A 20,307-nucleotide genomic window follows, 5' to 3' on the forward strand; every position below is an offset into this window, starting at 1 on the left:
ATCACCTAGTTAATTTACTAAAGGGGAAAAATACAGTACATACAAGACTCAAACTTCCTGTAAGTTTATACAAAAGCCAGACAGTAATAAACTGCATTAAAAATATATCAAGCATTACCTGATTGATTCGACATTGGCATCTGCCCCATTATTAAAAGGCACAAAAGACTGAGCAATGGAAGTGTTCAGCATCACATCCATTATTGTCAGTAGATTGACTGAGATTAGCATAAAAAAATTATTAAACACATCTTTAATATTCACCACGTAGGTCAGTAAGAAATCTTTTTTGGAAGGAGTAAGAAAATGAAGTTGGAAAGGACAAACATTTAAATACGACATCCCAAGATGCAAAGGCTCTTCCTAGAAATCTACCTTCAAATCTTCCCAGAATAGTTTTCCTGGCTGCATATCACTCAGTAATCATTCAAAAAAGATTTATTTATCAACAATCCCACCTTCCAGCAGCATCGCGATACCGCGGTAGCATCATCGGAGGCACGGAGCCCTTCTGGGACGTCTTTGGTTGCAGACATACCGAGACTGATGAGGCTACGGCGGTATCAGCACGCTGCCGACCCGCTGCCAGTCTGCTGGCTGATTCATTACACCCGCAGTCTGTAATAGCTACAGAAGCCAGCACAAACCAGAACAGGTAGATTTGTGGTTTTTTTTGAAACCTCAAATATAGTTATAGTTATATTTGAGCTTTCCAAAGTCACCCCGGGTAACACATGCAGCAGCCGGCTCCAGCAAACTCGGGGGCAGACCTCTGCTGCGCTTCTTCAAACAGTCTTTCGCTCAGCTTGTGCTCAGTGATGATATCTTCCACCCGAGTTATGTAAAGCAAGGATAACAACACTCCCAGGAACTGCAAAAGGAAGGGGCATCTCTAGTCAGAGATCAAATACTGCTTGTCTAACGCTTCTTGCGGCAGTTTTTACAAATTATGTATATATCCGTCAGATATATGGGCAGGTATGCAGCATATATACAGAGAGGATCTCACATTGTTATTCTTCTTTGCATATAGGGGTATAAATGGATCATTTTTGTGAAGAGTTAATACAGTTAATTACCACCCCTGTGCCTTGGAGCATTAGAAAGTCTTAGTGGAAGCAGCTAGGGGGAGGAGAGGACTCAAAAAAACCCAAGCAAATCAAATTAACCGACCAAACCCTGCAATATAACACAGTAATGCTACTAAATTACCAGAATCCCACCTCAGCTTATCAGTTACATTAAATTTAAGTTAAAAATGATAATTAAATATAGTCAAATAGGATATTGCACACCGTAGCAACAAATCAGATACTCCCTTTAATGGATAACACACTGGCCCCTTCTTACCTGGGGTAGCAATATGCCGAGCAGCACACCGGCCATGATGCTGTAGTTGTCCAAAAACCAATTAAGCACTGCATTCGTGCATCCACGGACATATATAACATGCTGAACACTGAAGCGCTGCAAAATAACAGAGCAGACATTCAAACAGGCAGTTGCACTGGCGTATGATACAGTAACACAAGACAATTCAAACTGCAGGGAGACAAATTTGGTCCTCCTTCCCATCTCTTTAAACCCACTGAATTTGACACAGATCTCATGATTAATTCTTCCGCCTGTTTTTTGGTTGTTCCACAGCTGAACAATTTATTTTATTTCTTTTTTTTTTTTTTAAATCTTTGTTTGCAACTACTTTTCTACATGAAATGCATCCGATTCTCATTTTAGACCACTTGGAAAGTAGAGAAGTATCTCCTTAGCTTTTATCTCTGCTTCCAAGTTGAAAGTACAGCAGTAGAAAAATATAAATTGTGGACCAAGTGCTTTGCAATAGACTCTAAAAAGGGGAGGAACAAGAGGATTTCAGATTCAGTCCTGCAAGCTGCGCTGCACCATGACCCCAACCCATAATATAGAAAGCACTTGAGGCTGCAAAGGGTCCTAAGCAGATGAATGGGGTAAAGTTAAGCATATGCTTAAGTGCTTTGGGCATTAGAGCCAGGCTGGAGCGTTTAGGTGATTAAGCCATAAATCAATGAATCTAAATGAGGACAGGTCATATGTAAAGATAACCCGTAATCCCAAAAACCAACAAGTGAAGCTGGCATTGTGCACCAAGTGCCGCAAATGAGCTGGGGAGAGGTGCTTTTTCAGACCACCCCCCTGCACCAGCACTCCAAAGCGAGGAGTGGAGAACTCGGGGCAGATCCAATTACTGATTTCCCTTCTTAATCACTCTGCAATTAGTGCCTGGAGCCGGCAGTCCCTACTCTGGAGTCACCAGGGCTATTCCCAAGAGGGAAGACTGAAGAAGGAGGAGGCCTCATCCCACTTCTGGAGGGAGGAGAGGGCTGCCAACACAGCCTGGGAAGTCCCACTCCTCTTCCAGGAATAACTATTACAGGCTTTAAAATAAAACACCCACTACTGGGGTACAGAATACTTAGAAACAGCTAAGTTGGCTTTACTGAAACTGATTTTACTCTGTGACAAACTTTGGCTTTTAAGTATTAAAAGCTTTCCCCAACTCAAATCACAACTTAAAAGTATGAAAGCAGTTTTCTTTGCAGTAATTGTGCAATTAGCGTAAGGGGGATGAGCTTTGGGAAGACATGCTTCATGCACATCAAACAAGGAATCATGGAAGGTACAAAGAAGGGCAGATACCACAATCAAACAAGGTTAGTTTTTTTACTATATGAAAGTTATTCAGGTAAAATAATTTGAATTGCTGACTTAACTGTCTGGTAGATTTAAGTATGCAGAAGACAATTTTATAACTGATAAAACAAATGCAGAGAAGCACCACTCTTTGCCACGACAGGGTACACACTGGTTACATTACCTCTTTGTCAATGGTTTTGTATCCGCACATAGTGTTGATAATGTCTGTCTGAAAAGAAAACAACAAATATAAACTGTAGCAGAAAACAAAAATCACGAAAAAATTATTTTTACTCTTCTTGTGTTCACCCAGCTCATATAAAAGCAACAACAGGGTTACTTCCCCGTCCAACAATGGTTTCTTCCAGCACTCCCAGGGTCAGATTTAGATAGAGCTCTACATGATTTTAGAAAAATCAGGATTGCCAGTGTGTCACGACACAAGACATTTGAACTGTAACTATTCAGCAAAAACCAGTGTGGCATCAGAAACCACAGCTAGCTATGACAGAGCTGCAAGCCACAGCTGCTGTCATAGAACAAACAGCTGGTTTTACTTTTAAGGCCTTAATAACTTAACATATCTTATTAAGAAAACCAGGGGTTGATGCGGCCATCACGCATCATGATGACAAATTTAAACTCAGAAATATCTAAACCCCAAATAACATCCAATACTATGAATACTTACATGAACATTTTACCAGACCAAATTTATTACAATATATTTTTATACATCATTATATATATTAATATAAAATTCATGTATTTAAAAAAAAGACTGAGTGCTTGCATTCATCACAGATTACTAACACATTTTCTGTAGCCATTTCATATTTTGCTTGTGTCCTGAAGCTCTACCTGGCCTGGCAAAGCTAACATGAAAATACTGTCCTTCACTTACAAATCAACCAACGTAAAGCCCGCTGGCATCAAAGGAAACAACGTACAAAGCCAAAGACATGGAGGAAAATTATAATATACAAATGAAGGAAATAAGGCAAAGCAAACTCTACTGTATTGATATGCCCTCCCTCAAAATTAAGACAAGATGTAGAGATGAGATTTCTAAATGTCGGTGGCCTCTGAGTGGTAGGCTGGGGTTCCCAGGTCACCTCCCCAAGAAGGAAGAGGGATGTTTACAAAAGATGGAAGGAAGCTGGATGTTACAAAATGGCAGAAACACCAGCTAGGGTCAACTTTTTTAGGATTCCAGAAAGCCAGGCTCTCACCTTGAACACACAACTGTCTGACAAAAAAGGTTCAGCGCCTTCCTAAAAAAAAAAAAAGCTCTGACTATTTCACAGGTCTGTTGAGAAAACATGAGGAGTGCCCATCTGTCAACCACAGGTAATAAATACTCTTGGAAGTTAAGGTTTGCAATACTAGGCATCAGACAACAAGAACACAGTCACATTGTTTAATTTTAAACACAGCATTTGCTAACACAACATCACAGCACAAGAAAACGTACACAACGGAGATAAATGCATTAGAAACAGAGGTTTATAGGCATTTGGGGACTAATTTTTACCTGCTACACTAGTGTAAGTCTTTAATAAATACTTTGACTTGAAAATAGCCCCCCCAGTATAAGCCTGGCTCGCCTTAGCCCAGGGCTTTTTAAGAGGATCAGAATCCAGCCTCCGACATTAACAGGAGTTTTCCATGACTACAAAGTGAATGAGTAATCACAAACCATATCTGTAGTTTTCCAGGACAGAAACCAGCCTGTATTTGGAAACATTTGTCAAACATAGAAGATTTATGCATCTTCTGGTTGTGTTTTTTTTTCCTCAAGGCAGCCGGCCATAGTGGCCAGTGTTAGTATCATCCTGCCCAATACGCATCCGCACTGCTTGGACTTCACAAGGCACACGGATGGCATCCCAGGGCAGCAAAGCCACAAGCCCTAACGTACCGCAGCATCTTGCTGAACAGCCTACCCTTAAATAAGAAGTTTGCCTGTTATTTTGGGGCTTCTCCCCACCTATCAATTAACTTCAACGAGCTTAACACAGCTTAACTTTGCAGGCTACCTTTAGGCTGCAAGTAGCCTCATCCCTACCTCCCCGGTTGCCAATGAAGCACATGGAGAATATACTCCCTGTTTTCCTCGGAGAAGTTCTTATTTTAGTGCTTTCCTGCCTGACAGGTTGCATTTGAAATCCTCAACGTGTTTGATTATTTGTGCCACGGCTGAAAAGGCACCTAGCATTATTAGTCGCTGGTTATTGCAGCGCTTCACCTTCACAGTACTGCTGTATTTCCACACACATGGACTAACCTTTTAAAGCAAGACTTCGACAGAGAAATGACAGATACAGAAAAACAAGCAGTATTTTGAATGACCCATAAAAAGCCAGATTGCTCTTTACTAGCCAGCTTTATCTTCCTTTGCCATCAACTGAGGGCAAAATCCTGAGCTCTTCTGCTCTGTGCTGCTGTGCATCAGCACATATTATTTTCATATACACGACTTTCTTACTCTCAAACACATAAGACTTAAAACATAACTGTTTAGCTTTGGTTTCTGAGAATAAATCAAAGCTCAGCGCAGCTTTAAACAGACTCCTTCTCATACACAAAAAATGTGTAAGCATACGTAATAAACACCTTCATATTATACACATTTCTCAGCAACACCCAGCAGGATTACTAACACAATTATTGCATTTTTCTTCCTTTTTTTTTTTTTAATTAAACACCCATCCTTAAGGCAGACTTTGAAAGGGCAGCACATAACAGGCACGAGTAGGCTATCCATCATGAGCTCTACTGTGTCTGCTCTTACACATACTCAATTTCTCTGTCTCGTGTTCAGACCAAAGACCAAAACCCAGTAAGGCAGGGATTGCCCATACTGGTTTTAAGTTGAGGAATAGTTCTTTATCAAATTCAGCATTACATCCATCCCTCAAATGGACAGCAATTAATTAAAACTGCTAAAATTTATATAAAACACAAGGTCAATTTATATGGAACTTAACGCCTGCTCCTAGTACTGCCAGCACCAGTTAATAACAGTTCATTGTAGACTGAGAAACTGGCCCAGACTCCAGCTGACAGGGTGTCCTTCCAGGGAGGATTTTACAAGGTGGGCAGTTTTCAAGGATGGGTTAGGGTAGAGCAGCAGCTCCAGTCTAGACCTGCAACCAGAAGGATGCACTGACCCTGAGGTCATTTGCCCACATTTCTTGCTTTTTCTGGATGACGGGGTCATTCTTTTTGGTTTTTAATTCATGCAGCAGCTGGTGCGCATCACTTCAACCCCCACCCGCAGAAGCAATCGGGGCCCAGGCTTCCTGGCAAAGCTGGAGCAGCTAACCCTAGGGAAAACACCAGCAAAATTTAATTTTAAGCAGCCCCGGTCCAGGTGAGCCATGATGTTAGAGGAGCTCCCAAGATCCCTTCCGCGTTTCTAGGACTGCGTAGCAGGACAGTAACACGGACCAGAGCCAACACTTCTAATTGATTATTTTTTTCCTTTTCAAGCTGTCAAGACCCACGGATCCATAGCTCCCATTTTCAGGAGGGACCCATTTTCCTTTGCTTCTTCCCCCAGACTTTCTAAAGTAAGGTACCTTTCTAAGCAAACGCCAGCGACCTGGCAGAGAGCAGCAATGCCGAGAAGCTGGGACTTGGACTTACCTTATTTGCGACGCAGCAAGTGTAGGGCACCCCGCAGGCCAGTGGTCCTGGCGCTGCACAGCTGTGGTACACGTTTTGTGACCAGTCTTTATAATCCTCCCCACCACAGCACTTAAACTGGAAAAAATTACACAAAAGGCAGAGGAAAAAAAATCGTATCTTAACAGAAGCTCTTCTAACAACTAGAAAACAAAAGTAATAATAAAACAATTTTATGAGCACTGAGCTATCCAGCGATTCTGTCATTTTATCAGCAAGGCATATAGGAATGTATACAATAGATACAACTGAAAAGAATTAAAGATATAGGCAGCGTTCCTCTGTCACTCGTTGCGCTATTGCTCAAGGTGCCAGAGCAAAGTACTTACTGCTAAGTTCCACCTCTCAACTTTTCTGAGTTGAAAAACTATTATTTCAGGTCTGGACATCATTAAGCAATGTTTTTACATTCACTCCATCTTGAGCTGTAATGTACTCTTTCAATTATTTAAAGATTTTGACTACATTTCTAAATGAGTCTAAAGACAAAAGTGTTGCTATAAGGCATAAAAAAAAAATCTCACCAAAACATTTTGGGTGTAATTTAGAAGAACTGAGATCTGGCAAACAAATACTGTAAGTTTACACTGACTTAATACAAATATTCACTTTATATTTTAAATTAAAGGAAAAGAAGCAGTTTATTTAATCACTAAAATGCACATTTGCTGTACATACACATAATTTTGGGCAGTGCCCGGAAACTTTAAAGCATTATGAAGTCTAATGACAAAATTTCCTCAGGATGGTTGGCTTTTGACAGACTTTCCATGCTAACTCTGTTTTTCAAAGCAGGCTGCCATCTCCATAACGATGTCATAAAATATACATATTGCTTCCTAAGTTAACTTTTTTTTTTTATCATTATTTGGCATGGTCACGGACATCACATGGGCTCTGACATCACATTTCTCAACATTTTCTGCTTCTTCTATAGTCTCTGAACTGCATGGCAGAACTCTTCAATAATCCAATTAACATTTCAACACACCAGCCTTAAAAAAAAAAAAAAAGGCTGTAAGTCAACTACACGTGCCATTAAGTAATGCTCAGCTGGGCTCAACACAATTTCTGAATTTTAATTACAAGTATATACGCTTCCACGGGCATTTCCTTTGAATAGCCACCTTGTTGAAGAGCTTGGTATGTGCCCTCAAGTGAAAATACAACAGCCCAGGTTCCAACAGCCTAATTGCCACCTAATTTCTCTTTATCCGGTGCCTCCTGTTAACGAGATGCTTTTGAATGTCTTGGACCAGCCAGCAGAAACGCTTAGCATAAGAACTTGGGCAGAATTTAGGCTGAATTTGTCTGAATCCGGCTGAGGGGCTCGTGTAAGCCTACATGTTTGCAGGATCTGGCCTTGAGCATCTGAATCACGCCTACCAAGGCAAAAGCTGCATTTTGCCCCTGCTTCTTGCAGTGATTTAGGGGGCTTCAAATGCCAGCTGGGATGCTGGAGGAGCCCAGCCCGCAGCAACGCCGTAACAGATGACGCATGAGATCTCATCCCGCTCGTTAATAAGAATTTGATTATCACATCACTGGAAAAACTCAAAGCTGTTGCTGAGGACCTACCACACCTCGGTACTGAAACAGTCCCAGCGAAAACAAAACAAAACAAACCCGCTTTTGAACAGAATCCATGATGTTCTTGAAGTCTAAATCATCGTAGTAATTCTCAATTCCTCTTCTTATATTATCATTCAAAAAGTTGATTGTCTAGAAGGCAAAAGTAAAACAAGATTCATGGGTTACACACGCTGAAACAAAATTAAAAGAACCGGTTAAAGTGACAACTGTAGTTGATGAGCACAAGAGGAAAGGCTTTTTTTTCCTTTTTTAAAGAAAAAAGAAATACCAGTTAAAAATCAATCATAGCGCAGTCCTGCAGGGACTGACCATCCATTCTCTTTTAAGGAAGCGGCCTCGCTGCTGGTTTTGTGCTGCGAAGTGCTAACAGCGCGACACCTCTCCAGCAAGGTGCTGCTTCTCTGAGACGCTCCAAGCACCTCCCAGAGATGGTCCTGTTGTCCCCCAGCCTGAGAATGGGAAGGCAGGATCCCTCCCACGGGGCACTGGGGATCCCTGGCATCTTTCGGGTGACAGAACGGCAGATTTGGGTGGTGGGTCTTGGCACCGTGGCCTGCACCACTCGTGGGGGAGAAGAGCTGGCTGTCTCCCTGCTCACCGTCTTCCAGGAATTTTATTTTCCATTAATTTTATTTCTACCATTTTATTTTCCAAGGAATCCATAATTGCCAGATAATGAGCTTTATTCCACCTTAAGCGGAAAAAGTGGAAAATACCTCATATCTGTATGTTTTACAGTCATGGTTTTGAGAAATACGGCAGTGGAGCAGTGGCAGATATAAAACAGTATCTCCTCAGCTTGGCATATTAGAAATTAAATCAACAAAACACTTTTAAAGTTCAGAAGGGGGGGGGGGTATTTAGTTTTCAACACCCAACATCACAGCATAGCAAAAATTGAGACTAAACATAACCAGAATGTAACAACTTTCCTTTCAACCCAGCTGCTAAAATGATCAAAACTAAATCCTTGCAGGTCAGAAACAAACCTGAAATATGCCTACTCATTTTCTCAGTATTACAAACTGCAGCACTAAAAACCAAAACAGAACAAAAATGATTATCACATCGATGATTAGAAAGAAGAAGGGATTTTGCAGGAATATCCTAACTGGCCAAGAACCAACAGCAGCAAATACTAACTACCCTCACACTGCTGTATCACCTCACTTAGACTCAACAGATTTGAGAAGGAAACAGAGAAAGAAATGGGAAAAATCAATCAGACATGCAAAACAACCAGCATTTAAATAGCGGCTATTACCCTAAGCTTTTATTAAATAACTCCTTCTTCTCCCCATACTAACCCAAACTTTGCCATTAACCTCATAAAACAAGCAAAGAAACCTGTCCATGAGTATAGCTGTCCTGCTCAGACACCCAATATACGTGTTGGGAAAACACTTACTGCACAAAAACCCCAACAATACATTTTCTTTGTCCGAAAGTCAACAGCAATTCTTCCTCACCCTCTCAGCAAATACCGCCTTTGGCATTTACTTAATTTTCTGTCAACCAAGTTCTCTGCACCCCGTGATGCCCACACTCCTATACTGGGCAGGCTGATCTGCTCCCTTCGGACGAGCCTGGTGCTCCCACCAAAATTCAGAATAAATCCTTGCACGGGGCCAAGGCACAAGGCTCCAGCGGCAGCTAATGACAGCTCTTAGAAATGAAGATAACTCATCCTCTGCTCTCCAGTCAAGTTCACAACTCCAGTCGAGCACGGAGTAAGAAGAAAACACTAGCTAGAAAGAACACAATACTGCTTCAAAGTAACAATGACAGTATTTTTTTAAAAAATATTTTTTAAAGCTTTTTTTTTTTTTCAATAACATATGTAACATAGCATGTATGACTTCTTTTTGTGGAAATCAGATTGGTAGGCTTGGGATGGGGAGGGAAGAGGTCTTATTATTCAGCCTCTCCTTTTAATGTCCATGTTTTGCCAGACTGGGGGTGGGGGGGAATCAAAGCATAGAAATCTAGTACTTGCCATGGTGAACACATTCATGTTTTAAAACATTTCTAACACACAAAAAAAATAGTCTGCTGCTTTCCATTTAGAAAAATTAAGGTTATTATACAATTATAGCATGCTTGTAAATTATGGGGTCTCCTACAGAAATTAGTTACATTGTTTATGGACGTGGGCAGGGAAGAGCTGTCCCTTATATATGGTAAAATATTTTGGCCACTAAAAAATCACGAAGTCTTCAAAGCCAGCTGGAAACTTCCCGAATCAGCCATCTGAGACCCAGAAGGCAAATGAGAAGAAAGCACTTTGTAATACATGAAAAGCTGGAAACTCGTTTTGTCCGTATTGCACATTTTTAATTACCAGATCTTCTCCAAATTCTTTAATCTGGAATTCATCCCCAGAATGGGTGGCCAATCCCACCCATCCCACACCTGAAAGGCTCTGAAAAGTCTGGACTTGCCTTTAGACTTCCATCAGTTAGTGATTAGGTGACAATTTTAATGCCTTTTATTTGCTCAGTAGCATAGCTGTAACGTCATGGATTGTGAGTAATGTTCCTGGTGATCAAAACCTAAACGCAAGCAGCTCACCTGGTGTCTGAAGATCAGGGCCACCACTCCACCAGTCAGCTCAATCAGCAAGCAGATGCCAAGAATGTACATGAACTGCAGAAAAACAATTGCAAGTGAGTCCCTAAACAGAACAAACCCCAATTACTCTTTCAGTTAGTGTCCTTAAGCCTGTAACATTCAATTGCCAACATACTTGGCTTTCTGCATATGAGATGTTATTTTAAAGAAAGATATAAAATTATGGTTTTGTTCTTATAAAACAGTTCATGTCATGTCACAAGAAAGCCTTTTTTCCTCACTTGAGTCATTCTGGGTTTTGCCCAATCGGCAAACACATTATTTTTCTGCTTTGAACGGACTCAAAACCAATAGACCCATTTATCGTGCCAAGATACTTCTCTCCATAACAGCATCCCAGAGAAGCATATTAATGACCTAGTACAAACCGCACCAAACTTTATGTTCTTATGCTTCCTACAAAAACAGTACTTACCTGTTAGCTTTCATTTCTTGGGTAAAGTAGTGCTTTGAGATAATCCAAACCACCTTCTACTCAATTGGCAGTGTTAAATCAAAGCAAAATTCTGGGCTTGGTACCTGTTAGTGTTTTGCTTCAGAAGAGGGAACTGAGCAGTACTGCATTACTGAGCCAACTGAGCGCAGAGGCTGCACGATGGGCACTAACAGGACTTACTATGCTCAGTGGTAAAAAAAAATTATACCTGCTAGCTCTCTATTTATTTATTAATCTGTGTGTATATATACATGCTCACACACACACAACCACAACACATGCATCTGTGACTACTTATCAAAGCGCATGCAAAATGTGAATAATATGAAGAAATCCATAGCAACACCATGAGATAGCTGTGACATGCCAGTACTTGAAATGTTTTTCCGGATTGTTTAGGTATAAAAGATGGCTGTCACGTGAATTTAGGTCTGCTTCTGAATGGTGAACTTTGTCAGGAAAGAAGTTTTAGGATCTCTCATCTGAAAATAATCTCTAATGTTCTGTCCTGAAAGCTGGTTTAATTTCTCTGCTCTCAATACCTGGTATCAGTGTCACAAACTCACCGGACAGATATCTTTTCTCCTGCTAAATCTGGAATCAGCCTGAGAAGCAGACATCAGGGACTTTCTTTGTTTAAATACCCTACTGAGTTTGCTACCACAACAGGAACAGAAAACGTCCTTGGCATCAGACAAGGACAGACCACCACACGCAGAGTGAAAGAAGCCACCGCTGCCTAAGGACAGACTCTCGGTAAAATTCCAGCCTAATTTCAAAATCCACAGCTACCTCTTGCTTTGGCCTGGGTAAAATACCACGTATTTACCATTTATTTACATTGAACTGACGTGAAGGTGAAAATCATGTTTTTGCGCTTTACTTTTAATTAGTTGTATGTGCAACTTCTATCTGCAACCACAGCGTTATACAGGAATTTCCGTAAAATTTCCCCTTTCAGAGGCACTGGAGAGAAAACCTGTGTCCCTTTAATTTCCCCCTTAGGGCCCTTCTCTCAAAGCCCTGCGGTGCTATACAGCTAATGTCGTAACACACACTCTCCATCATCTCCCCCCTATACTCCACTCCCCAGCCAGAGGCAGACAGACCCCAGTCACCACCAGCCTGACAGACATCCGCCTGACCTGGGGTTTCTTTCTCTAGCAGCATCCTCCGGGCTGAAACCAGAAGCGTTTGGAGAACCATCAGAGACCACAGCTCATCTCCGCACTTAACCTCCCATCAAGCAGGTTCACAGCTTTCGGAAATCCCCCTGTACTGACGGGGAAGCTGCAGCCAGACTTCGCCTTTTCCTTCGCCCAAGAGGCAGCACTATTTCCTCAACTCCGACACAGTTCCCCTAAGCAGGGCACGAGCCCACGGTACGCCCAGACCCGAGAAAGAGCAGGCACTGTGGTGCCAGGCTGGCGTCAAATGGTATGTCAACAGCTGAGTTTGCACAAGATCCACACCGGCTGATAATAATTCACATTCCTGGTTGTTTTCCGTAAAGCCCTTGACTATCGGAAAGCTGGTTTTCTCAGCACCGAGCTCTGACCCTCGCCTGTCCTGTCACCGGCAAGACAAAATACTGCTGCTCCCTGATGGAGGGACATCCACAGACCATGGTCAGGGGACCACTGCCATAAAGCAGTTTCAGATTTAATTAAAACCAAAAAAGCAACTTTATTAAAATATTTTTCAACACAGACGTAGACAGAGTTACGGGTTTTAATTCAGGTGACCCTGAAAAGCAAAAGCAATGAGCTCTAAAAATGAAGAATAAAAAACCCCAACACTTACTGCTTGAAGAAGGCATAAATTGTCTCTTAAAGAAGCCAGTACACCCACAAAAGATACGAGGAACATTATAATGCCCAAAATTATTAAAATAATTGCTGGGGCTAGAAAGGCACTTTCTAGAGTTTTGTACTTCTGTCTTTCAACTTCTGCATAAATCCCAACTGCGAGGACAAGGGCTCCGATGACCTGAAGCAGAAAAAGAGAAGAGCACAGATGTTACTCCTTCTCCCAGTAAACACAGAGACGACATTTTGTAAGTCACATGGACCTGTGACTACTCACTTCAGAATTAATTATAAACAATGAAACACTCAAATCAGAAGTATGGATAAAAAAAAAAACCACCTCAAAGACTAACGCAGAAAAAAGCCGAGTTAGAAGAAAAAAAACAGATTTGTTCATTTCAAAAATATATTTAAAGTTTTAACATTCTGGAAGTTAAACAAATTGAAACATATGTCACTGGTTGAAATGTAATTCATTACTCATCTGAGATCATATATATTACATACACTAGCAAATGCCATGGCATTAATATTCCTCCCTTGCGTGTCTGTCCATCCTTCCCTATCTGTGTGTGTGTGTGTATATATATATATATGCCCCTAACACAACACAATTTCTAAACCAGTCTGCAATCAACAGCTTATATGACCCTTCCTATCAACTCCTATTGTATTTAGGCTCAGTAAATATGGCCAGGTGTATCCTATGCCTCCACTCCTCCTGCCATTGGGGGAAATGCACCAGATTAAAAAAAAAAAAATCAAAAAAACCCCGCAAGTTTGAAATTATGTCACTTTCTGGAACGCTACCAGATAAAGCTGACAAGCGAAGCAAGAAGTGATGCATTTCATTTAACAAGGTAATGATATTTCAGTGAAAATAATTACGGCTAAGTCAAAATTACTTGGTATTAAACCTATGGTGTGCTGCAAGTTGCTTTGAATTATGCTGAATTTGATTAAAAAAAAAAAAAATAGCCCACAACACTTAATCATGAAAATTGCAGTGGAAAAACTTTACTTGCCAACTCCAACAGCCAGGCACATCCTCAGGGAAGAGCCCAGATTCAAATCAATCATTTTGGCAATCTGATAAACAGCATTCCCCTTTTCTGACCCGACATTTCAGCAGTAACCCCGAGCTTGCTCCCTGCACACCAACAGCGAGGAGAGCACGTTTCTTATATTTAAGAAGCTTTTTGATCTCACATGGTATATCCCAGACAAAGGTCTAGACGGACACACGACATACTTAGTTGCAAGATCGTGAGTCCTAAATCAAAAAACAAAAAAATAAAAATATTTTTTTAATTATAGGATATCTTAAAATAAATAACAACTTCCTGGAAATTCTTTATTTTCTACAGGTAAGAATAAAAAACCCAAAGGACATTATGTGAGGAATGAGACCAATTTGTCACTTTAAAAAGAAAAATCTCAGAAGGGTTCACGCATAAAAATAAATATACCGAAGCTATTTAAAAAGCAACTTAAAATTTTACACAACCAAATTCAGAGTAACTCTCCCTCTGACAAATTCAGCAATTGTACTGATTATGGAAGGCAGAAGAGAAAACATGGTGGACAAATAACAGGTACCCAAATTTACCATTTATATGTTTCTACTGTAAAGCTGTACTTAGGTCTTTTTATTACTAAATGGTCAATTTGTAGTGTTAGCTTTATTCTTTAAAAAATTCAATTATTTGAGTAGTAAATTATAAATTACTTTTCAAGCAGAAGACAACATAAACAAATCAGTTTGAAATTTTTAAACACAGATATAACAATCAAGGAAAGAATCTCAGAACCATACAAAACAATTACAAAATATAAAATTGGTGACTGTACATGTATATGTCATTCAGGAGTTCTAGTATTATTATTTTTAAAAAATAAAATAAAAAGAAACCTAAAAACCTGATACCTTTGTGTCTGGACTGCATTTACCCTGCTCGGAAAGCAGCAGGTAATACAACTTAAAGACAGACTACCCTGCAAACACTAAAGCACCGTTAACAAGTTCAACATTTGCCTGGTAGATTCTTTGTTTAGAGAATAAAATTAAAAAAAAACAAACAACACATTGGACATAAAACACAGGGATTAAAGCCTGATAGGGATTATCTGAATTTCAGAAGTGTGTTGTTTCAAGACTAGAACGTTTACTGAAATGTCTTTCTTAACCATAGTCTTCTCATCAAAACATTCAATTTAAGGTGGTCTTTAGTTTTAAAGATTCAAAGGTGCCTGTGAGTAGAAATACAAGACACATTCCCACTTTAAGAGTTTAAGATATATAGACACATACAGAGATATTTATATGCATATGTATCTTCATCCCCTTCCATCTGCATTTTGCTCACGCACCCTCCAAGACTACTTCTAGCATTTTAAGCGTACAAGAAACTTCAGCACTGCCTTTTCGTTTTTCAAAACCAGCTTGGCCCCAAAAAACCCCCAAAATTACACACACCCCCCTCCAAATTCCCACCCATTACAGCTTTTACTGCCCCAAGGACCAAGGTGGCCAATATCACATCCCAGACAAACTGCTAGGATTAAAGCTATCTCGTGACCCACAGGGGATAAACAGGGAGCTTCTCACCACCCCTCTGCTCTCTTCTAGAAGTGCACCAAGCCGCCTGCTGCTCTGGGAGGCTTCAGGATACCAGACACTACAATTATGACGCTCCCCAAGAAGAGGACTACAAAATACCCCTGTAGTAAAACTCCCTCGAGCAATCTTAAAATAAGAGTTCTGCAAACTGTGGCATGCAGAGGGCATGTGCTTCAGGGAGGCGGGAAGGCTTCATGCTGCATTCAGCAGCACCACTGCTACACCAGGGGAACAGCATCAGCTAACAAATCAAAAACTCAGATCAGCCTAGCACATAGTAGGCATGCGCATGCATTCCAAGTTTTATACAGATTTTGAAGCATAAAAAACTATTATGGGGGAAAAAAAGCCCACCTAAGTACACAATTAAAATCCTCATTCCTTACAAGCAGGACTTATGCTTTTATTATCTTCTATTTTTTTAAGCATTTAATAAAAACCTTTTAAACCTTTAATATGGTCAAACCAATAGCAGCAATTATTTATGCCAAGTAGATGTGCTAACTTAGCAATCATCCCACCCGTGTCTCTTCTCTGGGACTGTGCTCTCCCCTCCTGTGATCAGGGATGGAAATGCAACTTTTACGTAGGTAGCCCACCAATATATGTACTGTTTACACCCTGCATCCTTCACGACAGGTCCCAGTTTGGCAATTCACAGTGTCCGCAGGAAAAAATTAGCTGGCCTTGACTCACATTAAATGAGTATCTACCAGCAAATACCAGGGACTTTCTCTGGGGCTTTTGCACACACAGAAGTTGCTTTCCCAAGAGAAAGGAAAAGCATTTATTTCTAAGTAGTGGTTTTAACCCTGTATTTACAATACTTATTCTTAAATAAAGTGCCTACTGAACAACAGCACCTTCAGTTTAAAATGCAGGATGTTGTTTCAGCCAGGTGAGAAAAATTACATTACAGCCTCATTCACCAGCAAAACAGATGCCTGAAAAAGTTACACTGATGACTAGTTTTTAAAAAACATGGTGGAGACACAGCAGCGACAGGGCCTGTAGCAAACGTCCCCTCCGGCACTCCCAGCAATGCTTTCATTTCCTTTCTGCTTTTGAATAAGGCTGATATTTAGTTCCTGGTGGTTTTAAGCAATCCCGGGGACTCGAATCCAGGTGTTCATCACTCGCAAATAAATGTACTGAAGGAACAGCAACAGCAAGGAGGAAACCGAACGGCCTCAGCATCCCATACGTCAAAGCCCCAAAAAGCAGCAAAAGAACACAAAGCACACAAAATTTAAGCAAGCCAATACTCCACAGCCAAACTTTACTCCCATTTACACGAATTAAAAAAAAAAAAAAGTCAGCAAGGCTAACACAGCTGAAAAAGAACCAGCCTGCTGATATTTACGGCTAATGAAATTTGCTTCACTAAGCTAGAATAAAATAAAATTTCGAGAACGAAACCCACGCGCCGTACCTCACACAATACAGCATGTGTTCGGCCCGAATGCCAGGAACACGCTGCCCAGTGCCAGCCTTCCCGAGAGCAAACGCCATCAGCCCCCATCCGTCCCCTTCCCGCAGCCCCCATCACGCCTGCCACCCTCTCTCCCTCCCAGAGGAAACCATCTTCCCAGCAGAGCCGACAAACGGAAGCTCTTGGTTATAAACAAGGGCAGAGCATTGAAAATCAGAGCAAGCAACTACAAAGAGTAAATAAAATCCTCAGTCTGCTTGAAAGAGGCTTTGTCCTCCAGGGACACTCAGAGAAACATTTCAGAAGGGCCCTTCTTCTGCTACCAGATTCATTTTTACATCCCACCAGCAAGGGCCCTTACTGCCAATGGAAAACGCGGAGCAGACAACGTGCATGGTTCTTCATGAAGGACACGCTGCAAAACAGGGTTTGAAAAATAACACAACAAATTTCCCTTTTCTGAAAATCACACCTGCGGAATAGCTGCTGTGGAGTAACACAGGAAACTTCAGGAGTCTAAACCCAAGGGTTTTCCTTGGTTGGTTTGTCTGCTAAGAAAGACAAAAGATATCCAGGATCCCAAAGAGTCTGAATTACACCCAAACACTTTGCATTTCAATTTTTGTTCATCCTTAAATCATAGCTTTAATCAGACACCTACTATCAAACCTGGTGGATCTAAACCTCTTCTCCCATACAACATGCCAAAAGCTCTACGCTCCCACCTTGTAAATATTGCATCTACTAAGGCAGAAACACAGACCAGCAAAACAAGAGCTTAAGCGGCATTTAAACTGAAAGAGCCAGAAAGAAACCCTGCCTAAGCATCTCATACATCAGTACAGCCTGGAGCCAGCACAGCCAGACAGCATCACCCCAGTATCCCAGAGCCTGAAGAAGCACTTTTTAAAACCACAGTCCTCACAGGGAGCCCTGATGGCCCCTTCCAGCTGGGGGGTGCCTGGTCAGGGTGAATTTGCCCCATTTGAGGAGCCAGCAGTAACAGTCTGCACCCAAAGGCTGGGACTTTATCACTCGCAGGAAGACAGCACGTGGGTTTTATCTTACACCTGGTTGAGGACACAAGCGTGACATGCCTTTAAGTTTTAAAGCATCACAGTATCGTCTAGCCAAGGTTCAGAAAACGAATTACCCTATACACTGACTTCGTATAGGGCAAAGGCTTTATGTACCCTGCTCCCCTAGAGGGAAAAGCGGCATTTTAATACACGCAGAAATTATTTTATCCGCCAAACTTTCAACCCCTACAAGTCCCCATCCGCCAAAACCAGGCTGTCAGTGCCTAGGGAAGGCCAGGGAGCTACACCCACAGACCCAGGTGTGCCAGCCGCCGCCTGAGCAGACGCACTAACCACCGCAAAAGCCCGGTGCCTTGGCAGGAGGGACCCCGCGCCCCGCGGGAGCCGAGTAGGGGACCACACGCCCCGCGGCTCAGACCCCACGCCGCACGGAGCGGGGGCGGCTGCGCCCCACGCACACCCCCGCCCCCGCCGGTGCGCGGCCGCACGCCTGCACAGCCTCAGGCTAGGGCAGCCCTGCCGCCCCCCCGCCCCACGCAGCCCACGCGTGGGCAGCCGCCGCCCTCACCCAGAAGGTGGTGGAGTAGGTGATGAGGGTGAGCTTGAGGCAGAGGTACGAGAGCCGCCCGCAGTACCGCACTTCGTCCGCGTCCCCCGCCGCCATCCTCCCGCCCCGCAGCACCTGCCGCGCCCGCAGCCTCCCCCGTCCCTCCCCTCCCTCCCCTCCCCTTCCCGGCGGCCCGTGCCCGCGCAGGGAGCGGCCCCGCCGGGCGGGCCCGGGGCTGCCCTCGCCGCCGCTTCCGGGAGCAGGCGCGGCGGGGGGGCGCGCGGGGCGGGTGACGCGAGTGGGTGCCCGGGGGTGGCACAGCGCACGGCGGAGAAACACGAGGAACACGGGGGGAAACGTCGAGAGCGGAATGGAAATTCCGGAGCGGAATTTTTTTTTTTTTTCCACGATTTCCGTTGCAAATGCCTGGCTGCCGAGGGGCTGCTCCTTCAGGACTAGCCCCACAGCTGGAGACGTCAGAAAAAATATATCGCTACTCACACAGGCATCTAACGCTGCTGCCGGAGCCCAGAGCAACGCCCGCATCCACAGACCTCTACAATTGCCGTTTAAGACAGCGTGGACAAAAATACATAAACGCGAAGCTGCTGCTTGGGTGCAGGGTTTTTTGGTTAAGCGTACATAAACATCGCAAAGCAGAATCCCTATGCTCTACAGCAGCACGATTAAGCAATACCAGAGCATTTACCTTTCATTATAGCACCTAGGCAATTGCACACGCGAAGAGGGTCCCGTCCTGCAAATAACACGGCACACGCGCAACAGTGAACGGGCGTATTGCACTGGCCTCGTTTTCTGCCTACGCCGACATTTATCCACGTCCTGCTGCCGTGACAGTGGGTCAGTGTTGGGTCTTACACAGCCATCATGAACTGCAAACACCATTAATGCCTACGAGATGAAATAAGCCCTTTCAAGCTCGCAGTGCTGCACTCCTGTCCCACAAAGGACTGTTTTCCTCTGGGGAAAAAAAGCCTCATTCAAAGTGGCAGACAACTGTCACAGAGTTGGTTGTTGCATTCTGGCCCAGAGCAGAGACAGACCGCATTGAAAATCAGCCTCTGGTATCAGAGAAGATGAAGTGCAGCAGCATTTATTCTTAGTTATCTAGGAAAGAGACTGTGGAAAACCTCCGAGCTGTGTATGTAAACCTGTGTAAGTGGTCAGTCGCACATAATTTTGTTAGGTATATACAGTAAGCCAGTAGTTGCTACCAAAACCTCCTTTACAAAGCCTACAAAATATTCCTGGATAATTCTGTTACAAAACGTGCCATTGCTTTTGCATGCAATGCTAAACTCTGCTTCTGGGAAACAAATAATCCAGCCTGGGTCTCTGCCAGCAACAGATCAGCTCATCACCTCTTACATTTCTGACAATAATACATAATACAACATCCTAGAGCATTCGTCTTCTAAAATATCAACAACTTCAGTTTTCGGGCAAATTTGCAAATATCCCTGACACTTACCAATGGAGTGCAGGCTGGAAATGGCATCACCTATCATGTAAGCACTGGAAATTAAGAGTCTGCCACATGTTCTTCATGTCTCACGGGCATTGTTCACATCCAAACACGTTCCTGTCACTTACGCATTTTCCTTGTTTGTGTATTTAACTAAATTAGTAGCTTTGGTTTGACTTTCCTAATGCCTTACCTTGTTGTTTGTGCTCTGATTTCTGCAAATAAAATTTCAGGGCATAACCGGCTAGATGAGGAAGCCGATTAAAAGGACTGTCCATTTCCCTGTTGTTTTCACTCTGAACTGAGCCATTACGTCAAAACAGGTTTCTGTTACAAAACCATATGAAAATA

The 20,307-nt window shown here is 42.6% G+C and overlaps 1 protein-coding gene across 1 annotated transcript; it reads right to left on the reverse strand.

The window, feature by feature from the left end:
• TSPAN15 (tetraspanin 15) lies at positions 1-18,587 on the reverse strand. Its single transcript, XM_072870720.1, has 8 exons — positions 18,492-18,587; positions 12,827-13,012; positions 10,528-10,602; positions 7,990-8,085; positions 6,325-6,441; positions 2,855-2,902; positions 1,351-1,467; positions 1-871 (listed from the first exon to the last, which is right to left on the reverse strand). The coding sequence occupies exons 1-8, from the start codon at positions 18,585-18,587 to the stop codon at positions 719-721; spliced, it is 888 nt and encodes a 295-aa protein (XP_072726821.1). The 3' UTR covers positions 1-718.
• Between the last annotated feature and the right edge of the window lie 1,720 nt (positions 18,588-20,307).

Source organism: Ciconia boyciana, chromosome 8, assembly GCF_034638445.1.
Source record: "Ciconia boyciana chromosome 8, ASM3463844v1, whole genome shotgun sequence".
In the NCBI taxonomy this organism is placed as follows: Eukaryota; Metazoa; Chordata; class Aves; order Ciconiiformes; family Ciconiidae; genus Ciconia; species Ciconia boyciana.

Excerpts from the sequence above, each read along its gene's own strand:
- TSPAN15 (XM_072870720.1), bottom strand. The coding sequence starts at position 18,587 with ATGGCGGCGGGGGACGCGGACGAAGTGCGGTACTGCGGGCGGCTCTCG. Across the intron at positions 2,903-6,324 it reads CTTGCTGCGTCGCAAATAAG|ACAGACATTATCAACACTAT; the intron begins GTAAGTCCAAGT and ends TTTTCTTTTCAG. Across the intron at positions 872-1,350 it reads TCGGCATATTGCTACCCCAG|TTCCTGGGAGTGTTGTTATC; the intron begins GTAAGAAGGGGC and ends TTCCTTTTGCAG.